This window comes from Onychostruthus taczanowskii, unplaced genomic scaffold (assembly GCF_017590055.1).
Source record: "Onychostruthus taczanowskii isolate IOZ18803 unplaced genomic scaffold, ASM1759005v1 scaffold6, whole genome shotgun sequence".
In the NCBI taxonomy this organism is placed as follows: Eukaryota; Metazoa; Chordata; class Aves; order Passeriformes; family Passeridae; genus Onychostruthus; species Onychostruthus taczanowskii.
The window spans coordinates 2141359-2160686 of NW_024503679.1; the positions used below are offsets into that span (position 1 = coordinate 2141359).

General features: G+C 40.6%; 1 protein-coding gene across 14 annotated transcripts in view; it reads right to left on the reverse strand.

Annotated features, from left to right (window-relative positions):
- Positions 1–19328, reverse strand: part of TLN2 (talin 2) — a 146173-nt gene that overhangs the window by 39358 nt on the left and 87487 nt on the right. For all 14 annotated transcript variants that reach the window (XR_005953697.1, XM_041418350.1, XM_041418348.1 and 11 more), the window contains 13 exons: positions 19065–19178; positions 17623–17757; positions 16585–16713; positions 15865–15967; positions 14068–14276; positions 13122–13241; positions 11861–12058; positions 9559–9698; positions 7233–7326; positions 4044–4133; positions 2791–2913; positions 1409–1552; positions 1072–1233 (listed from right to left, as the gene is read on the reverse strand). Coding sequence is in view for 13 of the 14 variants with exons in the window: in XM_041418350.1 (XP_041274284.1) it covers positions 1072–1233; positions 1409–1552; positions 2791–2913; positions 4044–4133; positions 7233–7326; positions 9559–9698; positions 11861–12058; positions 13122–13241; positions 14068–14276; positions 15865–15967; positions 16585–16713; positions 17623–17757; positions 19065–19178 (1761 nt within the window). In the remaining variant the exon portion in view is untranslated. The remainder of the gene's footprint in view (positions 1–1071; positions 1234–1408; positions 1553–2790; positions 2914–4043; positions 4134–7232; positions 7327–9558; positions 9699–11860; positions 12059–13121; positions 13242–14067; positions 14277–15864; positions 15968–16584; positions 16714–17622; positions 17758–19064; positions 19179–19328) is intronic.

Genomic DNA, 19328 nt, shown 5'->3' on the forward strand with positions numbered 1-19328 from the left:
AAATGGGGATCGAGCTCTGTCTGAACGAGTTTCTTTAGCAAAATGGAAAGAAGATGGCTCAAGTCTTCCTAGTTTTAAACCACTGCATGTTGATGATATTTGAAAGCTCCTTCCCAAAAAAGATTGACGCAAAGAACGTGATCTTTCAGGAGTGTGTTTGCTTCCTCAGCTGGTTACTGACCCTAAACTTTAAACTGCTGCAGGTTTTCTGTCATTGCACTCTGAGTCTCTCAAGTCTCTCAAGTGTCCCAGGACCTCACACTCCAAAGGGTGGAAGGGGCCAACTCCCACCTTTTTGTGGTTTGTCAACATGGCTGTTTCCTACAGACTGATTTTGAAAATTTTTAGTTATTTCTGTTTTAAGCAAATCAGTAATGTATTGCTCTCATTTTCAGCCAAGTCAATTGATCTCTCTCACAATCTCAGAATAAACATTTCAGCTAATGAAATCAGATTAGATCAGTTAATGGCTTCCAGAAGGGTTCAGAATTGTGAATTCTCCACAGCTTCGTAAGTATTACTTCTGCTTGTATGAAAAAAACCTACCCCCTACAAATTGGAAGGAATCTGGAAAATAAAAGGCAACTATTAACAGGAGACTACTAGCAACATAAATTACTTCTGTTTGGTTCCCATTATTATTTATTTCCTTTTTTTCTCTGTTGATAAAGTAAAGCTTTCAGAAATAGCTCCAAAAATCTCCATATACTAGGGAACTTAACACCATTAAAAACCTTCACATTCAGTTGCTTGCAGATGATTCTTATGGTGCAAGCTCATTAAATACATCAATCCTGAGGGTCTCATATTGGATGGGCCAGCTGCCTCTCCTAATATTAAAACTAACCCATTTTTTTCAATTTGAATTCAGCAGTTGCACCACTGAACACATTTTTTCCAATTCAGATCTTCAAAAATTTAATTAGTGATTTTTTAAACCATGCATACCCAAGAAAATAAAAAGATACTTCTAACTGTTCTGATTTTGTCTCAACAGGGGGGAAAAAACCAAATGAGAAAATCCTCTAAATCACAAAGGAAGAAGAAAGCACAACTAAGCAGCATTTGTACCTTGATAGTTTTAACCAGGTTAGCAGTGCTGTTTGCAACTTCCTTGGCAGATTGCACAAAGTGTCTCTTGGCAACAGGATTTGCTGTTTTTGATGAAGCAATGCGACAAGCGTTGCACAGAGCAGACGTGTGCTTGGCCACGATGGTGGCAGCTGATAAGACCTGTAAAAACCAGCACAGAACAGGCACAACGTCAGAGGGGTGGGACAGCAACCACACTGCAGCTCTGCAACGTCAGCATCCAAATCCAGGAAGCAGAGTCAAAGCAAAACTCCTTGGACTGGACAGGAACGAAGCGAAGCCCCGTGTCCCAAGAGGGACGTTTCCCTGCAGTCACCTGGGATGGGCTGCTGGCTGGATCCACCAGGTTCTGGCAAGCCATCTGGATCGCTTGGTTGGCACGCGCAAACTGAATCGGGTCAACGAGGCCCTGCTGACCAGCCTGGCTGTTTGGATCTGAGATACCGACCAGGTAAGCAGCCTACAAATGGGGAAAAGAAGAAAACAATCCTAGTAAATCATGCTAATTCTGTCTAGGATCTCTGGTAAGCTGGCCATATGTCATAGCACATGGTGGACAGAGATTATTCAAAATCATACTGTGAAATACAATTACCATTTGTTTTTAGCAATACATCTCCAGAATCAACTGAAACCAAGAAAATATACCCTTACACTTGAGAAATTTAATTAGATGAAACAAAACTAATAGTCCACTGTTTAGACAACTGCTATCCCTGAAAACATGGCTTGTTACTTGCACAGCCAATGGAGAGAGCTTTAAAGATTAGAGGTGCTGGCAAATATTTACTGTATTAGCCACGGTTGGAGGCAGTGGAGGTTTTTGTCAAGACTATAAAAGCAATCCAGCAAAGGCACTTCTGCTGAGTGCAGGTCCCATCAGGCCTGCAGCTGCTGGTCTCACTGCAGCCCACAGTGTCTGATGAACCTTACCTTCTCTCAGTTATAAGTTTCATGCCTCTCAACAACCACAACTTAACTGAACTGTCACAATCATATCTGAAGATTCCTCATATCTCTTACAGATAGAATTATCTGTCACCTTAATATGCCAGTAAGGCAACTCAGAGTTAGAAGTGGAGGAGATTTAGTCCATACCGAGGCATTACACATTTGGGGAAATCAAGAAGAGGTATTCAGATGCAGAGCACAATCCCCCACAGCCAAATCCTTCACCAAGGTGACTGTATCAGGCTTTATAGTTCACTCAGTTATCAGACCAGTGAAACCACAGAGATCAGACCCAAATTTAGAATTTTGGTTATTCCAGAAGTATCTGAACAGCTGAAACAGGTTTCTTCTTAGTTACAATGGCTGAAATTTGTAGTGCTCCTTAAGAACTTCTACAAACTAGAACTTGATACATTACTTTTAACTGGGGCTTTTTTGTGCATTTCTCTATGATATAATAGTTCTGAGCTTGAGCTGCAAACCTGAATTCCATATGCTGCAGCTTTGCTTTATCCTCAGCAAAGCTTTCTTCTAGATGGCATTTCTCTTCCTTAGAAAACACTCATGTTATTGCACTCTGCTCCTCCTGCAGTTTGTGCAATTTCTGTGATATACACAGAACACACTGTGTAAAACAAAGTCATCACTTGCTTGCCCACAGGGAAGTGAATTTCAGATTTACAAACCCAGAACATGAGCTTGCTAAAAAATAAAAACTCAATTGCTTTACATCCTTCAGTCTCTTACCTGAGCTGCTGCCTCTGTGAGGCCACAAAGAGCCTTGGATGCAACTCCAACACATTCTCCAAAGACTAGAAGATCCCCAGTTTTTGCATTCTGGGAAATGCCTGCCATTGATTCTCCAAGAACCTCAGAAATTAAAAAAACAAAGTTATCTTCCAAATATGCTTTCCTACCACTTGGAGGCAAGCAATTGCTGGCCTGAAACCAATTTTGGCCCACAAATCCCCTGGACTTAGCTTCAGAATTTTAGACTTCTCTAAACTGGGCACGTTCCTCTGCGTGGTGTGAGGGCTCAGGCACGCACACTGACACTGGATTGACAGGGAACAGAAGCACTACTGCAGCTCAAATCACTAAGAGGGTACAGAATTACCCCTCAGTATTTTGCTGTCACCCATTAGTCATCACAGCTAAGCTGGCACCAGGTGCATTTCATGCAGACTGCATGACAGTCCTGCAGATGCTGTTGACACCTACAGGATCATCTTTGTAACCAAACTCACTGAAGCTCAGTGGGAATGAAACTGCACCTAGACTTGTGGAACCATCTCAGTGTCAGAATGCACATGAATTCCCACATTATGCCTCACTGAATTCAGTTCACATGGCTTTAAAATTCAAAATGAGCTCTGACTGCAGTACAGCATTAGATGCAAGATGATACACACACCCATAAGGTACTTTCTTTTTCTTTTAGAGAAGGAATATGAGACAATTCCAACAAATCAAATAATAAGGACACAAAAGCCAGCTTCAAAGGAAGATGTACAGCACGGTTTGATTAAAAGTAACTGAAGAGGTTTCCCACAGGTTTTCTGATGTGGTGGGGCGTCTGGACTGCTCAGACATTTGGCAAAGCTGCTCTGCACAGAACAACACAATGGGATTTCATTGCCCAGCCTTCCCATTCATGCTTTGGGCTGTTCTAGCACAGCTGCAGTCAAAATACAGCACCCCAAAGTATGACATGCTGTCTAGTGCATGTCAAAGAGAGGAAAGGAGAGAGGAGAAGCTTTCAGAGCATTGTGTACCAGTCACTTAATTAAAAACTTCTTACTGAGGCAATACACCTTCTAAGTGACCAAAACCTGCAATTACCTGTAACAGACCTATCTCAGGCAGAGTTTATCAAGGAGTGTGGCAGACATTTTAGCTGTAAACACTGACTGCACCTCTAACATTCAATATGCATGTGGAAACTTTTGAAAATCCAAACACATTTTATAACTGATACAAAGGTGGGAAAAAGAAGTTACCTTTGAGTTTTCCATTACGCCCTCAATACAATCAAAATACGAGAGATCGCTCACAGGTTCATTTGGGTTATCCAGCATTCCCTTAACTGTCTGAAATAATGAAAGAAACTGATTATTGACAGAGTCTGAAATACTGAGCTGAGAAGAACACAGACCATCATGCCTATTCTGCTTATCCCAGTGTAATTTGACATGTTTGTCTCCAGCAAGCAGCCAAAGCTATACACTCCCTGAGGGTGTGCCATGCAGGAAACCACACCCGACGGGAACTGAGCTGTGGGAACTCCATGTTTGTGCACCACCAATCCCTTGGAAGTTCAGGTTTGCCTCGTGTTTATGATGAGTGATATATGGTCAGAGGTGCTCAGCTTGACATGAGGCAATCTGGTTTTCTGTCAGGTGTTAACAGTGTGACTCATGTTTTCAGTACTATTTTAAATTTCCTAATGTCTCCAGCAAGCAGCCAAAGCTACACACGCCCTGAGGGTGTGAGGGTGTGCCATGCAGGAAACCACACCCGACAGGAACTGAGCTGTGGGAACTCCATGTTTGTGCACCACCAATCCCTTGGAAGTTCAGGTTTGCCTCGTGTTTGTGATGAGTGATATATGGTCAGAGGTGCTCAGCTTGACATGAGGCAATCTGGTTTTCTGTCAGGTGTTAACAGTGTGACTCATGTTTTCAGTACTATTTTAAATTTCCTAAACAGATTTAAAGAAGTGATAAGAAAAACAGTTGCCATTTGTTGAGCACTGTCTGGAAACACAAAGGGTTACTGAACTGAGTACACATCCACCACCTGTCTGCCTCTTACAGTGTCAACAGATTCCCCCAACACAGAAAGATTTTCTGTCAGGAAACTACATATAGTTGGGTTTAAATTCTTTTTTTGACGTGATTCTGAGTCCTGAATATAACAATGTGACAATCAGTCACATACTCATTGAGAAAAATGAATGCTCTTAGATAACAGAACTTGTAAAAAGCTGCAAAATGTAGGAGGCTAATTCTTTTATACATAGAAATATCTGTAGCACACCTTTTTTCAAGTCTTAAGGAACACTATTTTACTGCCAAATATCATGCTGAAAAGACTTGCAATCCTTCTGATGAAAGTGAAATCAATTAAGTAGAGAAAGATACTAGCAGCTGTATCTGACATTTCCTTTCCACCGAAAGGAAATCAAGGCATGATTTTAAACACTTGGACTTTTCTGGTAACACAGCTTCTAACTTTAACATATTACTGAGACACCTACAGTATATTTAACAGCTCAGCTGTTGCTTTGTAAAAGTTTGTCTTAAAGCCTTACAGCAATTAAAAAAGAGAAGAAGGTGAGGTGTCTAGAAAGCAATTTCCAGTTGTCTCTGTCTGTCAGTTCTCACTAACATTGCAGCATCTCTTCATGTTGTGCTCTATTAAATAACTACTTGAAAAGCAAACCAGGTTCCTACAGCACTTACACTGCTTTGGGGACAGAGGCCTTCAGCATATAAGGGACAGAATGGCAAAACACAAGCCAGGACAAACTTCTCACTATCATACATTGGCAATTACTGCAACAACCATGGTACTCTTTTCAGCTGCAATTCTGGGCAAGTTTAGCTACCTCATGGAAGGTTAGACATAAGGTCCTCTCTAAAAACAGTTTTCCAGCGTCTTCAAAGTAGGCCACAGAGACTACTGACAGTATAAAATCCATGCTGAGACACATTCTTCCTATAGAAACAAGGATTTTTAGTAGTTAAGAAGCCCAGGAAAGACTAGGAATAGTATGTGATGACTTCAGGAAATGAAGGGAAGAAGCAAAAGTTTAATCACTGTAAAGAGAAATTAAAAATTAAGACTTCTAAAATTTCATTGGTTTCTCCAGTTACTTTGATATGAGCCTCCAGTCTGATTTCAGGACTGTTTGCTTTTGCCTTGGTTTCCCTTTTTCCAGAAATTAATCTAATTCCATATATCCAGGCTTTTCTCACTAACTCACTCTCTCTGGGAAGTTCAACATGCCACAGATGTTCCTGCTGCCCTTTGCTGGCCCTGCTGACAATCCATGGCAGCATGTGCCATTCTGTGCTATTGGCACAGAACCCTCTGTAAGGGCTTTTAAGGCTATTCTGCCCTACATTTCTTCTCTAAGCTCTCAGTTTTCCATGGTTTATCAGCTGGAGATTCTCACCTTTCACATCCCTGCCATTGCACCCATCTCTCCCTATTAGTGTTTCAGGAAGTCCTGAGGAAAAGCACTTCATTCCCCCTGCTTGCTCCTTCACATTACAGCCTGATTTCCTGGTTTCTATTCTTTGGATTTGCTGCCACTCCCTGTGACCAAGGAGAGAACACTTAGGAAGCTAAAAATTCAGGAGGACAAAGTGGCTCCTAGGGGATCTCCTATAACATTTTGGGATGATAACTGTGGACTTGCATATTAAGAAAACTCACAATATCCTGGAATGACTTTTGTATCCTTATGATACTAAGAGCTAGAAATAAAAAGTTTAATGGTATTTTATGCTCTTGACACAGGCCAGTCACCCCTTGATGTTTTGACCTTGACAGTAAACAACAAATATCTAGTTTAAATTAAAATATTATTTCCTACTACTGAAAGTGGCCCTGTCTGTGATCAGTGGAGGTCTTTCAACTGACCCATTATTTAGCCAGCCAAACCTTTTACTCAGGATAAAGAAGGTGTCTTGCAAGAGCCTGTATTGACACACCCATTGTATCAGTTTGACAGGGAAGGCAGAAACAAGGCATTAAAAGTCCACACTAAGAAAGGTCAAGGTAGAAGATTGCAAACACATCCTAAAGCGGGACGTCAGCAACAACATCTTGCAAGTGGAAAAACCAAGATATTGCAGCTCCCTCCAGTGCACTGGTGGTAGTAGAAATGTCCATCTTGTCATGATTCTTCCTTAAGTAACAGTAAGTATGAATAATAGGGACTAAAGTGTATCTTTGGAGGGCAGGACAGAGGGGATGGGGACAGGGTAGCAAATGTCATTCTGGCCAAACCTACAAGATGTTTACATGGGCTCCATGCTCACCTTGTGCACAGTTAGAATCCCTGCCACAGATAAAGTGAGAAGACAGTAACAGGAGCTATTCAGACACAGAATACAAGGAAAACAGACATTTACAAGGGTCCATTTTTATTTATAGGAACTTTTGAAATATAGTAATACCTCCAGTTCTCTGAGTGCATTATCACATTCCTTCTGCCCGGGAGCTTGTTGGGTGCACAGTGTGATGAGCTGGTTTATACTCTCAGTCACAGCTCTGGGGAGAGTAGGAGGAAAAAAGGTGGATTTTAAAATTCAACTATTCCTCTCAGTAAAACTTTTGTCATTAAATGTATTCTGCATAAAGACATAACACTTGGATAATCTACTACACTGCAGTCACTGTCTGTCTTTCTGATGAATGCTCTGATAATAGGCAAAACTCATTATAACTACATTCATTTCAGACTCATGACTAAAAACCCAGGAAAGTGGCATCTAGATGAAAAAAATCAGTGAAATTGGAGTGCATGGAGAATATGCTTTCCTCTGGCCTTGGAAACTGAATGGCATTTGCATTACTTTCCCTTTCAGAAAACAGGCACTTGATAACTTATCAATAACATGATTACCTGGCTGGATGGTATCCTACTGTTACAAAAGGAAACAATGTGCTTATTGTATTTAACATGTTTATGTTAAATTCCAGGGCAAAAAGAATGGAAACTAATAGACATACTTGTTTAACTGAGACTCCTACCCTTTTCAGCAGCTTTGGTGTCCTTGTGGAGGACCAGGTATTGACCTGCTGAATATCAGTGATTTCTATGCATCACAAAATAATCATTGCATACAGACACAGGAATATATGACAAAAATTGAAAGTTCTGTTCACTCCCAGAGAAACTTCACACAAAAAGATTTTGTCTGCTGTTGATTTTAATCTGAGAGAATTCATACTGACTCAGAGAATATCAGCAATTGAAGAGAGAGAATTATCAGCTTTCCAGAGGAGGCCACATGTCTCACAAATACCATTGTTACACACAAGGTACCTCTCCCAGGAATCCATCCAGTGTACAAACATTTCTCTGAAAACCATCTGGACACAGCAGAACCAGGAAAGTGGCCCATCAAACACCAATTCCAGTGTGGAAGAGGACTGCTAGGACTCCAAAGGCCACATTTGTTTTCATCAAATACAACACACAAATACTTGGACCCTGCAGGGAACTCAGCCAGGGCTGCAGTCCTGCCAGAGGTGGTCAAGAAAAACGCCTCCACAAGGAAGACAAGACTACTGAGAAAGGTGGTGTCTCTTACACCTGGTGCAAATGGGGAAGAAAGCAAAACAAACCCAGCAAAAACCCCAGACTAATCACAGTACCATAGATGATGAGAGAAAAATGAGAAGAAAAGCTATCTTATAATAAGGAAGCTGTGCCTCTTCTTTCATTTTCATCAGAGAGAAAGTAAAAATATTTGACCGTGACCGTATCATAGCAGGGAAAGAGAAGAGAGCCCTGGCAAGCTTGTCACAAGCCAAACAGAGGATCTGAGAAGGGAAGTACAGTGTCTCCTTAGCACCTTAAACACAAACTGAGAACTGGTGCAGTATTTACTTCCCACAGGTGTGTGGTGTCTGTGTAAGGTCTCACACATGCACACACACAGAACAGCTAAAGGCTTGACCTGGCTCACCTCCCTTTTTCTATCACATGCTTCCACAGAGGGAATACCAACCTGGCAGGAACTTACAACTACCTGGTTTCACTGGGGTGAAATTCCTCTACACTCCAATCAGGAATGCTCCAAGCCTAAAGCACAAATCTGGAGCAGTTGATGCTGCAGCAGTAACAAAATCTCATGTGACTCCTTCACTTTTAAGCAGCCTGTCTTTGGTTATCCATAATTTTCATAACATCTATTTATTCCCAGGGAGACAAGACATTTGTAATTTTCTTTTTAAACAAAATACGACAAAGTAAAGTAGCATAAGTTCTTAAGGAAGCCCTTTACTCAGGGAGTGGATTTATAATCCTTAAGTAAGGGTATGCTCCACTGCAGAAATGTAGCATCTAACCCTTCCAGGCATTCCTGATCACACACATGCACACTGTTAGCAACAGGTACCTACACTTTTTAAGCACATTTTATCTAAGAGTATTATTCAATTTCTTTTCTTTCAGGGATTGAGAAGCTTAATGTTAGCTATTGCCTTGTCAGAACACAGATGGTGAGAAAACAGTAAATAAAGTACACTGGTTCCTTTCAAAAACCAGGCCAAGTCTTCAAATGCTGGTTCCTATTTCCAAGGGTAACAAGTTATATCCGTTGAGGAACTACTCCAACATAAGCAACTCTCCTCTGGCCTACTTCCATTTAATCAGAGCTGCAGGTTGCAGCCACTCACTTAACTGTCAATAGTAGAAGAATGTATAAGCACAATATAAATACCACAGAGAAAGGCAAATATCTCAGGAAAACAAAGCAAGCAACACATCCTTACCTTGCTGCAGCTGCTAAGAGGTTCTTGGCATTAGGAGCTCCGGGATCAACCGACAGAGACTTGGCAGCCAGTAACAGCTTGCTGGAAGCCATAGAGATGCTCTTGAGGTTACCTATGACTTGAATCTGGTCCTCTTTAGTCTGGAAAGCCAGAGCAGCATAACATTAAGTACAAAATTAGCAATCAAGAGAGTGTGCTAAAACCACACATGGAAATCCCGTTTGTCTATCTACCTGAAATCACTGACCTACGTGAGCTCAGAGACGGATGGCTCAAGCCATCCTTCACCCAGACAGGTGCCTCCAGCTTCACTTAAATAACAGAAAAAGACCCTTACAACAAATAGCTTGGCTTCTAACAGTGGTAGTATTCACAAATGAGCAATGGAGAAACTTCCCTACTTGTTGAACAATGCTTTTGTTGTCAAGACTCTTATGTGTCTCTGCCTGGCACAACTGCTTTACATTATTCAGCCAGTGTATGCTCTCTGTATTCTGGCATCCTTTGTGCAGCCCACAGGCTCCTCTAGCATCTAACTGGGATTGCTCACACAATATCCTCCAGGAAGTCATCTTTCCCAATAAAATAAGTTTCTATAAGCCTACTTCGGTCAACATTCTGACTTGGATGTTCTATTACTTATTTTAAGCCATTGCTTGAAAAGGGAAACCTGTATTTAAATCCAGTTACAGAAAAGTATTGCATCTTCACAGTGAACAGCTGTGACTAGATTACTCTGCCAATGATCAGTAGAAGTGAACCCATTTTTTCTAACAGTCACTTCATAGTTTTAGGTAAAGGGGTTGCATAATATTCAGCTGATGGAATAGCTTTTACTCTGTATTTACTACATTCTACTTCCTCCTTACTTCTACATTTTGCTAGTCACCTAAAATACCTGGTATTGCTTTTGTTCAGGCCAAATAACTACACACAGAAGGCCTTCTCATTTGAAAGATCAACCATTAATAATTAAGAATAATAACCACCCTGTGTCAGCAGGATCAGCAAATTCACAAAGGCAACAAGGTCATCAGCAGCTGGATTCTCATTTCAAGCAGCCATGTGCAGCATTGTTTCTAAAGGCCTTCTCATTTGAAAGATCAACTATTAATAATTAAGAATAATATCCACTCCGTGTCAGCAGGATCAGCAAATTCACAAGGGCAACAAGGTCATCAGCAGCTGGATTCTCATTTCAAGCAGCCATGTGCAACATCGTTTCTACCTTTGCCTTCATTGAATTGCCTCAAACAGAACATTCTAAAAGTCAATGTGGTCCACAGCTAAAGAGACAGTCAGGTACCTCACTACTGCTCACTTTCAGAGAGTCAGCTGTATATGGAGCTTAACTCACTTCACACATCTGGAACCTGAATGATGAAGTTCTGATGGAGAATAACCACCAACCACTGTCAGATGTCTCTACTCAGTTCTGTCTGCAAAGTATCTGCTTTAGAGAGACATTTCATAAATAACTTCAAAGAACTGACACACTCAGGACCTTCTGGCCATTTTCCAGTGGCAATCATTTATTAGGTGTGCAGGGTCCTCCTACTAACCAGGGTAAAACCATCTGCAGATTCTTTTTTCTGCAAGTCCTCCCATCTCTTCTGATACACAATTCCTTTTTATATGCTGACATGTGTTATGCTAAATCATTGCCAAATGACCAATTACTGAGCTCAGCACAACTCTATCCAGTAAGATAAACTGAAGGTGGTATCTCCAACTACCAGGAATGAGCTCAGCAACATATGACAACATTCCTGATTGTTAGAGCTCATCAGAGTAGAACTCTGCCAGATTTTAAATCACTGAACACAAGTCCAAGTGCTTGCTGTCAGATCCAAGGATGGCATTTTAGGCAGCCCTCTTCAAGAGCTTGCTGCACTCTGTAGCAGGTCCACAGCACCATGGAGCAATATAAAAGCATCATTTCCTCCATCCACTTAAAGCATTTCAAAAGCAGCAAAAAAAGGTGCTACATTTTGAAGAGTGTTCACCTAAATTATGCTCCATGCTAGCTCCACCAAAAGGAAGCAACCCTTTCCACAAGCTCAGAGTTTCAGCACACCTTTGCACCTTTGCAGTTCAAACTACACAGAGGAGTAGGAAGTTTTATGTCTGACTGGACACAGAAACAAATACCAACATCCTGTGAGAGATGCAAATGCTGAGTTCTCCTCACACCAAACATCTCCTCACACAGCAGCACATTTATGCTGCCACATAAACAATGTACTGCACTGCCAGAGGTTAGGCCAAGATGATCCCTCAATCAGCATGGTCAAGAACTTACTTGTGCTTGGCCAGCCATTTCAATACCAGCATCAAGAAATTCATCAAAGTCATCACTGAATTTCCCAGAGGCTGCAGCCAGCTCCCCACTTTGGCCCCGTGTAGCATGGACAACTTCTCCAGCTGACTGATTCAGGTCTGCTGCTGCCTGGTTCAGTTCACTCTGAGCTTCTTGAAATGACTTAGAACTTGGAGGTAGCTGTAAGAGACAAAGTTCAGTATTTTACTGTCACATCACACCAGCCTTTCATGACTGGAGAGTTCAACACGTGCTGAGAATACCAAACGCAACAGAGCAGTGAGCTGGAACTGTGGCACAGCTGTCAACCAGAAATCTGTCCAGCAACTTGTGTCCTGCTGTTTCTTTCAAGGGACAGACAAGTCTGTAAGCTTTTCAAGGGACACAAGTATTGGCAGCTCTTCAAAATTACCCTAAACTCTCTCTAGTAAACCAGTTTAGTAAACCTGGTTTCATCAAAAAGAATTGCACAAACATATCAAAATACAATTCCTCCTTCATTCACAGGATAACAAGGTCAGTGATAAATGCAGCAAAAAAAGCTGTTTAAATAGTATAACCTTCTGGAAAATTACCAATACAAAAAGGATTTTTTGACATGAATGCAGTTAAACAAAGTAACTCTAAACTCTCTCTAGTAAACCAGCTTGGTAAAAAACCCCTGGTTTCATCAAAAGGCATTGCACAAACATATCAAAATACAATTCCTCCTTCATTCACAGGATAACAAGGTCAGTGATAAATGCAGCAAAAAAAGCTGTTTAAATAGTATAACCTTCTGGAAAATTACCAATACAAAAAGGATTTTTTGACATGAATGCAGTTAAACAAAGTAACAATTCTACTCTTTACACAAAATGACCAGGCATTTGTTGACAGATCACAATTCTCCTTCAAGTAAACTGATCACTTCTAGGTGGGAGATGAACTATAATTTTCTAATTTTCATATTCTTCAGAATGTCAAGTCATAGTTGCCATTTTCAAAACTGAAAAGTTAATACCAATCTATGACAATTTTAATGTTGCCTTCACAAATCATAGACACATTTCACCTTGCCCATAAAACTACAAAAATGGTATTTCAGTCTAAATAGCAGCTGCCTAAAGGTGCATACACTTAAAACACAGCTTACATGAAGTATACTTAGGGGTCATTTACTAATTAATGATTTGACACATGGGGAACTCAGATCTGCTCTTCAGTTTTCTAAAATATATTTCCACATGAAAATCCATCTTACCGAATCAACAAGGAGCTTCTTGCTGGATTCCCCAATACTCTTTAAGGCCACATCCACATCCTTTTGTCCAGGCAGACAATTCACACAGTTATTCAAGGAGTGAGACACTGCTTTTGCCACCTACAACACACAAGTGAACACATTCACACTGAGAGAGGTTTAAGTGCTCATTAACAGGAGGCACAGCCTCTACTCCATAGCCAGCAATTCCTACATTCTGACCCTTACAGGAACATTTTTGAGGCTTTCAGCTTTCTCAGTTTGCTGGCCTGCAGTCTTGATTTAGGCTCATCCATTGGATAGGATGGTGTTGGCAGAGCAGCCCCACAACTGCTCCTGACACTGGGATAAAGGCTGCAGCACTGCAGATAAGGGAATCCCCTGAAGTTATCTATATACTAATCACAGAAATTCTTTGCATGCTACTTTTTACAAAGTTCTGCTACTTTTTACAAAGTACCTTTTAAAACAAAGATATCTTCATAAGAAATTATTTACAATGCAGGCAAATTCTAGAACTTTTCAAATCAGTAAAACCAGAATTTGTCACTCCTAAAGAACTCAAACATAGTGGTGCCACTCATGAAGAAAACATGCACTCCCTTTTTGAATGTAACATGGATACAGATCTTTTCTTTGAAAAATATCAGTTTAATGGCTGTCTCACTTTTGCAGTCAAGCAGTCTCCCCACGTATGTTGTGGGTAAAAGCACAGAGCTGCATCTTTCTATATTTTTCTAAGAGATTACTAAAATACCATAATTTATACCATCTGCATTGTTTAACCTAGGCATGATGTTATTCTCTGAGAGCTGTTAAAAGGAACAGAAAGCTGATATACCTAGCAGCCTTATTTTCTGTCATTCTCTCTCCTTATTCAATGCTGATTTGGAGTAAATTCACTGCATGTTTGACAACTCATGCAGCTTCTCAAGTCCCAGCTTACCTGGGCTAGTCTCTGCTGACTGTCTGCATCCCCTGGGGCAGCCAGGGCCTGCTTGGCCTCCTGGATCAGCATGGCAGAGCCTTCCATGACATCCCTGGCTGAATCCAGCATGGCATGGGCTGCCACAGGGTCACTGGTAGATGCTGCAACCCCTCGAGCTGCCTGAGCCAAAGTCTTCAAGGCCTGAGCAGTTTCTCTGGCAGCAACTCCTGTGGTCACATTTCACAAGGATTTTATTAGTACCTTTAAAGATAACCTCTGTATTTCGTGACATGATCTTGCAGGTGATGATCCTATTGCAAAATAACACTGCAAATGCAATTTAAAAGAAAATCTTCACACAGGAACAAATTTGAATTACACAGTATCATTTGCTTATATTTAAATGCCTGTAATGAAGCCATAAAGTAAATGTTATAGCCCAAAGACCACATTCTGGACACAGCTCTCTAATCCAGTGACTACATCCTAATGAAGCACTGAAAAAGAAGAAAAGCTAAAACCTGTAGATGAGGAAAAACTCATACTCCAAGCTATGGGGAAAGTGATTGTTTGCAAGAATGGTGAACAGGAGTTCAGAGCCACAGCACAACAATAGTTTAACTTCAAGCAATCAAAAAAGAGGTTATTAGGAATGATACAACTTGATATAATCTACCATCACTGTGAGTAAAAACATATAAAAATAACTGAATGAAGTCACAGGGATGTAATAAAATTACCTTCTGTGATCTGTCTGGCCAGTGTTAAAGGACATCTCCCAACTCCAGTGCTAAGGTGTAGGACCATGTGAATAATGGTCTCCTTCTACTTATGAAATTATTGAAAAGGAACTCATTGCTTTGTAGGGTTTCCTACAATCTGATGATAAGAGAGCTACCAGATTTAGCTATTCATTATCAGCTGCAAATATCTGTACTCCCTTGCCTGGTACTCAGTGCCTACTTCTGCACAACTATGTGATAGAAACGTGAACCATCTTGATGAAATTCCATCTGCTTCAAATGAAAGCAACTCTAAGTTCTAGAGCCCAGATGCAATTATAACCAATGAAGTGGTAATTACCATAACACATTTTATCAGTAATATTAGATAAAAAATCTTATGGGAGCATTTGCAACAACAGCTTTCATTTCTAACAGAAATAAGGACATAGAACATTTTAACATCTACAAGTAAACTTTTGTCCTTCCTGTAGAGCATTTTTCTTATTAAGGTGTTTTTATTTCTAAACTAAAAGAACAGGTACAAAAATAAATTGTAGAATCTGTGTGTCCATGTTTCCTGTTGGAAAACCATGCAAATGTGCTCAAACCATGCAAAGGTGCTCAATGAATCAGCCAGAGCAGCTGCATTGTACACATGAACTGGTAACACCGAGGAAGAGATGCAGTTCTGAATGTCACCAAGCTGTACCCACTATGTTCATATCCTGTAGCTTCAAAACATATCCGAGGCACCCTTTAAACCTTCTGTAAGGACATAGCAACATTTCCAGTGGCACTGACCTTTAAAATGCAATACATTTTATTTCAGCCTTTCAGAGAGTTTCAGTGGCACATATTTTCAAAAACAACAGATGTCCCAATCCAGTCTGATTAAAGACAGAGCAGATTGCATCACTGTTCTTTTATGAAGCGCGAGTCACACTCAGTTCTTTATAACTTACCACAATTCACTATCAGCACTCAAAAAAGTGAAGTAATTTCTTGATTTAAGTAGTCTGTGACAAGAAAACCTTTCATCAAGGTGATGGAAAGCAGAGGTTTCCCAGAGCCATTATGAATAAAGCAGTACCTGTGTAGTGCTCGTTGCCCTGAGCAGCACAAGTTAACAACTGGGCCATTGAAGAACCGACTGCTTTGGATGTGCTTCCCAGGTCCTGAGTGCATTTCTCAAGCTGTAAAAAATTGCAAAGGACAAATTACTTAGTTTAAGCTCAACAAAAATACACTTGGTTTTAAATAGTACTGAAAATTTCCTCATTCCACAAACACCTAAACTTTCACCTCAGCTACTGAACACAAACACAATTTCTCTGAAATCTGACTAACATGTTTTCCCTGTTCAGAATGCAATAAATTAACATATTAGGTAGTGTTAACAATAAAACTATTTTACAATTAGCAATGGAAGTAAATACCTTCATCCAAGGAAAGGCGCTTTTTTTTTCCCAAATAAACCATTTCAGTTTCTAAGCCTACTAGAACTGGCTGTCCTGAGTTCTTATCATTGTCACTATTGAAAAGAAATTCTTTTTGACAAGACCAAAACATTACTGTTACCAAATTGTAATTTGTACAATAGAGAAGGAAACCCTACAGTCCTATGAGTAACTCTACTACAGAACATACTGTTGCTGTAGTAGTAACATATACTCTTTTTAAGAGAATCAGTGCAAAATCCTGTCAGCATGATCATTATCCAGAGCTTCATTACTTGTTTTGCCTCTAATATTTAAGTTTTTAACAGCTAACTTGGTTTGTTTTTAAATGAAGAACATCCTTCCTCAATTACAGTTTCTCCTGGGAGAGGTTTTAACTGTCCATCCACAGCTGCCATCTTCGCATCTTGCAGTTCATTTTTGAGTGTCTGGACTGTATTCAAAGCAGAATCAATTTCCATTGGGCCACAAGCTTCGTGAGCCTATTCAGAAATCAGATCAGTACCATTGTTAGCAGCTGTATGCAACTTTCAGAAACAGTAAATGCTTCAGATCTAATCTTCCCTCCCATATTATTTCTCTTCCTACTTTAGAGGCCATTGTGAGCCCTCTAAGGGTTATACATCATGGATTCCATGGTTCCTGAAGAATATTTTCAGTCTGTGAAGACAATAACACCCTGCTAAGAGGCACCAGGGGAATGAGGTGCACTTGCCTTGTGTGCATGTCCCTTCACAGCAGGCAGCCCAGGGACTGAGAAAGTAACTGCTGCACTCTGGACTTCCCCTTGTGCATCATGACCAAAATCCCACTGACTCCCTGATGTGGCAGCCCACACTCATCAGTATGAGATGGAAATTCTAGCATTAGCTCGGGTGTAGCCACCTCAATGCCACAATCCTGGTTTCAGGCCTCAGTGTACACACACGCACACAAAAAAGATCAGACTTTCCACTTGCATTTTTTTAAGCCCCACATAGTTTAGAAACCTCTGTGTGAAACAGAGCATCTGCTTCCCTGAATTTTAGAGATGATGATTCCAGTTCACAATTACAGCACAGCAGAGCTGTAGCTGGATTCTCACTGGCTTGGTGGGGCACAAGATGTGTTCCCTTTTCCCTGCTCTCCCTTGAATGTAACAGCAGCTCAGTCTTGATGTGCTGCTCTGTTACTCTGCTCCCATGTCTGGTGTGGAAAGGGCAGCACAAGCTTTTTCAGTTTTCTTGTCACTTCTTGCTCCCCTTTCTCTCACGATACAGAGGTCACCTGGGAGTCTGAGCAAATTTTTGTGCACAAAATACAGCAGTGAGAGGTGAGCACTGCATGGGCCACTCCTCAGGGGAGACAAGAAGTCCTCTTGTTTGAGCTGATTGAAAGCAGTATTTACCTACCTTCTGGGAGGCTGTTCTCAGCTCAGCTAAGCTGGTAGCAAGATTCTTTGCACACTGACTGAGCTGCATTGCTGCTGCCTGATCAGTCACTGTGGGGACAGCAGCTTTAGCAGATGCCACCATTTTACTTCCAGGCTGTTCAAAGAACAACAGTGAACACAATTAGTTTTACCAGCTCATTTTCTTTAAAGAAAGCCTAGGATTCAATAAAACTGCTTCCTCCATTCACACACTCATGAGGTTTCTAGATTTTTCTTTAATGACTAGCACATTCCTGCTCCTTAAGCTGGAACATCCTGTCAGAATTCTGCCACATTTCCAAGTCCTCTGCAGCAGGACTCATCGTGCTTTACTGGGACAATGACTACTCCACTGGTTCCAATGTCTGCCTGAGGCCTTTGAATACTCACACAGACTACTTAAAAATACTGAAATGTGAAATTTTGCCACTTAGCATTCATGTACAATCAGATCATGGTGGCAGAGATGGCAAATTTCTCTCTATGTTTCTAAGTATTAACCTCTGCCAAAATTCTATGAAATTAAAATTGTAATTCAAGCAGTGCCTCTACACAGGGATTACTGCTGATACAACTAAAAACCTTTGCTGATTCTCATCATCACCACTGTACACACATACAGCCCCAGGGGAGATGGATCAATAATGTGAATGACTCCAGAGGGAATCATAAAGCAAATACTTAAACAGAGTGAGAAGATGGTTTGTGATCCCTCTGCCTACACAGGACCACAAAAACCTGCTAACAGCCACCACATTTCAGGTAAGACTAACTGATGCCAAGTAATGATCACGCCATTACACAGAGAATTGGTTTCTGGTGTTGTTCCCTGTAATGTTACCAATAAGCCAATAGTTTTGTTATCAATACTCAATATTCTACCTTTCTATTTTAAGGTGTTTTAGAAAAAGCATACAGTCAAATTTTGTGTTTTTCCCAAACCATCAATCTAGATCTATTATTCAGGCTAATATCTAAAAAACCATGCTAGTGTTCCCTTTTATTTCTGAGGAATTCTGAAACTTGTTGCTGCAACACTAAGTTTACCTTGCCTAAAAAGGTTACAACAGCCTGTCACATATTCAGACTCAGGCCTCTACTTAGAGAGATACTAAATTCTCTCCATTTTGCTCTTTAAACTCTAACCCAGAAGACAAGTGTACAGCACTGAATGTTTCTTCTCCATAAGCATACTTTTGTCTTGTTACTTTTAACCTCAGTGTCAGCAGTCCTCACTCTCCACAGCTACAATGTATTTTAGCCACCTAACCTGAGGAACCAAATTCTGCCTATCTATGGCTCACAGCAGTGAACTTCTTTACATGGTTCTTAACAGTTTATTGGTTATTTATCACAAATTAAAACATGCAGCACTAAAAAAAAAAGCTTTTTACATCTACTGCAATTATTGGTTCACTTCACCTGAAGAAAATTCTGGCTGGAATTGATTAAAGCAAGCTGGGCACTGAGGTCTTCTGCCTGAGCTTGACTTCCTCTTACACCCTGCACCAGCTGAGGAATGTGGTCTGCAACATTCTAAAATGGACAAAGGGAAAAGAATTTTAGTAAGAAAATAAAAACTCAAAATCCTCTGAAAATAAAACAAGCAGGTTTCCCACTTTTCTTAAAGACAACTGCAATATTCCTGAGTAAATTATTTCTGCACTGTCATAGAATTAATTTAGG